Source organism: Lactuca virosa, chromosome 8, assembly GCF_052849685.1.
Source record: "Lactuca virosa cultivar CGN04683 chromosome 8, Lactuca_virosa_CGN04683_v6, whole genome shotgun sequence".
In the NCBI taxonomy this organism is placed as follows: domain Eukaryota; kingdom Viridiplantae; phylum Streptophyta; class Magnoliopsida; order Asterales; family Asteraceae; genus Lactuca; species Lactuca virosa.
In genome coordinates this window covers 95,564,980-95,568,952 of record NC_136433.1, presented here as the reverse complement: position 1 = coordinate 95,568,952, position 3,973 = coordinate 95,564,980, and the positions used below count along the sequence as shown (strand labels likewise).

The following is a 3,973-nucleotide window of genomic DNA, read 5'->3' as shown; positions in this document are numbered from 1 at the left end:
TATTTTTTATAACATATTAAATACTTTCGTTAAATACTAGTATAAACATTGTATTAGAAAAATTAAAAGTTTATAAACTTCTAATTAAAAAATATTAAAAAGTTGGAATAATTTTAAAATATTTACATTATATAGATTATTTTTTTGTGTTTTTTTATTTGCTAAGTAATATTTTCTTTTTATTTTTTTAAAAGATCATCCATACTTATTGTTACATATATAATTTGTTTAATTTTATTGTTAGATATTATTTACTTTAAAAATATTGTATATGCTTAAAAACAAAATAAAAAAATTATAAGAGGCTATATAAAATATTTCACAAATCAAAAATATATTTATTAATTAAAAAGTAAAGTTTAAAATTGATCAATATTTAATTAATATTTAGGAAATTATGGATATTTTAAAAATAAATTTTGAAAAAAATAATTCAAACAAATATGAAAAATAAAATAGCTATTAAAAGTGGGGGAAAATGACTTATCAGTATAACTAACTTTTCGTTATGTTCACGCAACTTTTTTTTTCGTACACATTTAATCATTTAACTTGTTAATTTGTTCACATATTACCATTGTCACCTGCTATAGTCGGTGACAATGACAATATGTAAACACATATAACAAATTAAACGGTGAAATGTGTACAAAAATAAAAAAATTACTAAACTTAAACAAAATGATAAAAGTTGGAAAAAGTATTTTAATTGAAACTGTTCAAGCTTTTTATTGGGCTTGAAGCCCATTGGCTTTTAAGTGGAAGACAATTGGAACGGAAGTTGAAGACTTGAAGTGCGAGACTATGGAAGTATTATGCAGAACATAATATCAAAACTTTAAACCGCCATTAAACCCTAGGATTCGGGAAGAACTCCTTGACAAGCTGAAATGGAGGATGATGATTCTATGATTCCCTCGGAAGGCAACAATAAAGAAGCCATGGAAGTGGAAGTTGCTCCGGCTCTCATCTCCGTTCATCCTGCTCAGGACTCCGTTGCTGTAGCCGTTGGCTGTGAGCTCCGTGTATTCAATCTCAGGTAAAGTTTCTATTTCCTCAATCAGTTGGTTTCCACGTCTCTGCAGTAAATCAGAGCTTTGAATGTTAAACGGTCGACTTCATATCGAATGTATATTAAACCTTAAGAGAACAAATTGCTAACGAGATTCAAGTCATTCAACTTTATAACAAACAATGCAATTGAAAAGTTGATAACGTGCAATTATGCAACAAAATCTACATATAATTGAAATAAGTAAAGAATGCTAAAAGTGATTTTGGGCTACAGTGAGTATAATTTAGTTGACATAAACCTGACATTTTTTATATTGCTGATTTACAGAGAAGGTTGCTCGATAACGTTAGGGGCTGAGTCAGGTGAAGCTTGTGATCATAAGGAATCTATCAGAGCAATTCGCTATGGTGCAAAGGGTAAAGTCTTCGTGTCTGCTGGGGATGACAAAGTAGTTAAGATTTGGGCCACAGATTCATGGCGCTGTCTGTATTCTGTGTAAGTTCTGTTTCTTGGAAACATACCACCATAGCTTTTTTAAGTTGATTTAAACTTGATTTTATTGATATTAATCGACTTTTGACACTCAAAAGGCCAACAGAGAAGAAAGTGAGTGCAGTTGCCATTAGTGACAATGGACAATTCGTTTGTTATGCTGATAAATTTGGAGTTGTTTGGGTTGTTGAGTTGGATGAACTTCATGAAAATCAAACACCAGTCCAGAAGAAGGGGTCACCACTTCTTGCCCACTATTGTAGCATCATCACTAGTCTAGTAAGTGGTTGATAATATTGATAACAAACATACATTGATCAATGAACAATTAAACAATTAAACAATTACTAACAGATCTATAACCTTCCAGGAGTTTTCACCAGATGGGAAGTTCATTGTTACTGCTGACCGCGATTTCAAAATTCGTGTAATAATAAACTTCTCACACCCAAATTATTATTATCATACAGTCAGCAATTACTATTTTCTTAAGCATGTTCTTATTTTCTTTCTAAATGACAGGTCACCATGCTCCCGAAGAAACCTATAGATGGAGCTCATGAGATACAAAGTTACTGCCTTGGCCATACAGAGTGAGTGAGTTACTGGAAATGCCATTATTTTTTTATTTTCTAGGGAATAATAATGAAGTTGAACATGGTTTCTAAACTTTGACATGATGTGTCTTTGTTAACTTTACACTCATCTCATGCTTCTATATTCTATGGCAGATTTGTCTCCTGTCTAGCCTTTGTCTACAATCAAGAATTTCCACAGGGGTATTTAGTCTCTGGAAGTGGCGATTCAACAGTGAGAAATATTACAACCTTAACTTTTTTACAAAATTGCCATTATGATTTTTTTATCACTCTAATAAATCGGACATTTTTTCTTGTGGTGTAGGTTCGCTTATGGGATTTTACATCTGGATTGCTTCTTCATACATGTGAAGTTGGATCAGAGGTATCTTGTTTTGCTTCTACAAATGATTTATGAAATTACAAATGATATTTTAAACGTATAATTTGAAATTATACTGGCTGCTTATAGGTGGGACATCAACAGACAAATGGAACAGAAAACAATCATTTTGCAGTTACAGATCTTTGTGCAACACCTGATGGATCATCAATATTTGTAGCTGTTCAAGGGTAAAAATGTCTTCTAGATCATCAAAAATATGCATTTTAAAGGAAAACTCTGATGTTTTAGTTCTAAAATGCAGGTTGCCAGGAATATCGGTGTTGAGTTGCAACCTTTCTGCTAAAACTCTTTCTGTTTTAAGGGTAAGCAACTACTGCCTCAAATGTCATAGATAAATGTATAGCTTAAGGTGTTTCATATAAAAGGTTATATGCATCCTACTTTCACAAATGATTTACTAAATGAAAGTACATTTTTATTTCTTAAACAGGTGGTGTCTATAAGTGGAGAAGATTTCATACCCACAAGCTTAGGGAGTTCATTAACATCAGATTTCTTATGGATGGTGATGGGTGTTTCAAATTTGCCTGGTTTTGATTCTTCATCACTGGCTCGAGTGCGTGTTATTTCTGGTTTAAACAAATGCAATTCAGGATCTGTTGAAGAAGATGACAGCATTAAAATATTGGAAGATAAACAAGTCCCCTGTGGAGAAAAAGTGTTGGAAAAGTTGCAGGGAAGTTTGTGTATTGATGAAGATGTTTTCTCAGCAGCTGCTGAAGCTGTTAAGGCCTCGATGCGCAATTTATTGATTAAGAAACAGTATTCGTCTGAAAGACGCGAGTTTAGGAAAAGAGGACGAAATGACAGAAAGGGGAAGAGATAGCAAATTAGTTATGTTTTTGATAATTTATGTTTGTTTTAAGTCATTTGCTTTAGAAACTATCCAGTTTAAAAGTCTGTTTGAATTATTTGTGGTTGGAACTTGGCTAATTGTACACTAGTTCTGTTAGAAATATCAAACCTAGTTTTACAATTTGGTGTACATTGTGTTCTATTGTAATGTCTTCTTTTTCTGTGTCTATCTTTTGTTAGAAAATTGGTTATGGTGACTACATTGTTATACATGGAGTCATTTTGAAGATCAAATAACGACATTTGAACAAATAAAACAAAATATAAAGCTCCAAATTACACTACAATTACAAAATATTTTTAATACTCTTATCTTTGTCCCGGATAAAAAAATTTGTAATTTTGTCTGATCAACATTAGTCTCAATCCAATGCATGTCAGTATATGATAACCATTAATTATCATTGGAGATTTGAGGTCATGAATGCTTAAACATTTTCATGCTAAGCCAGTACAGGTATACAGCAAACACAAGCACAGGAAGTGTCAAAGGCACCAAGAAGCAATAATACCTGTTGCAAATAAGAAACAAGTTTACAACGTTAGACTCCATCATAATCATGAAAATGGGAGTATAAAATTAGAGAAAATGATCAAAACTTTGAATTTACAAAATACTAATAATAA

The 3,973-nt window shown here is 31.7% G+C and overlaps 1 protein-coding gene across 1 annotated transcript; it reads left to right on the top strand.

Annotated features, from left to right (window-relative positions):
* Window positions 1-785: 785 nt before the first annotated feature.
* Window positions 786-3,467, top strand: TRM82 (Transducin/WD40 repeat-like superfamily protein). The gene is made up of 10 exons (XM_079069037.1): window positions 786-1,039; window positions 1,343-1,510; window positions 1,606-1,786; window positions 1,878-1,934; window positions 2,030-2,100; window positions 2,239-2,317; window positions 2,411-2,470; window positions 2,558-2,658; window positions 2,733-2,793; window positions 2,922-3,467. The coding sequence occupies exons 1-10, from the start codon at window positions 891-893 to the stop codon at window positions 3,315-3,317; spliced, it is 1,323 nt and encodes a 440-aa protein (XP_078925163.1). The 5' UTR covers window positions 786-890; the 3' UTR covers window positions 3,318-3,467.
* Window positions 3,468-3,973: the final 506 nt, after the last annotated feature.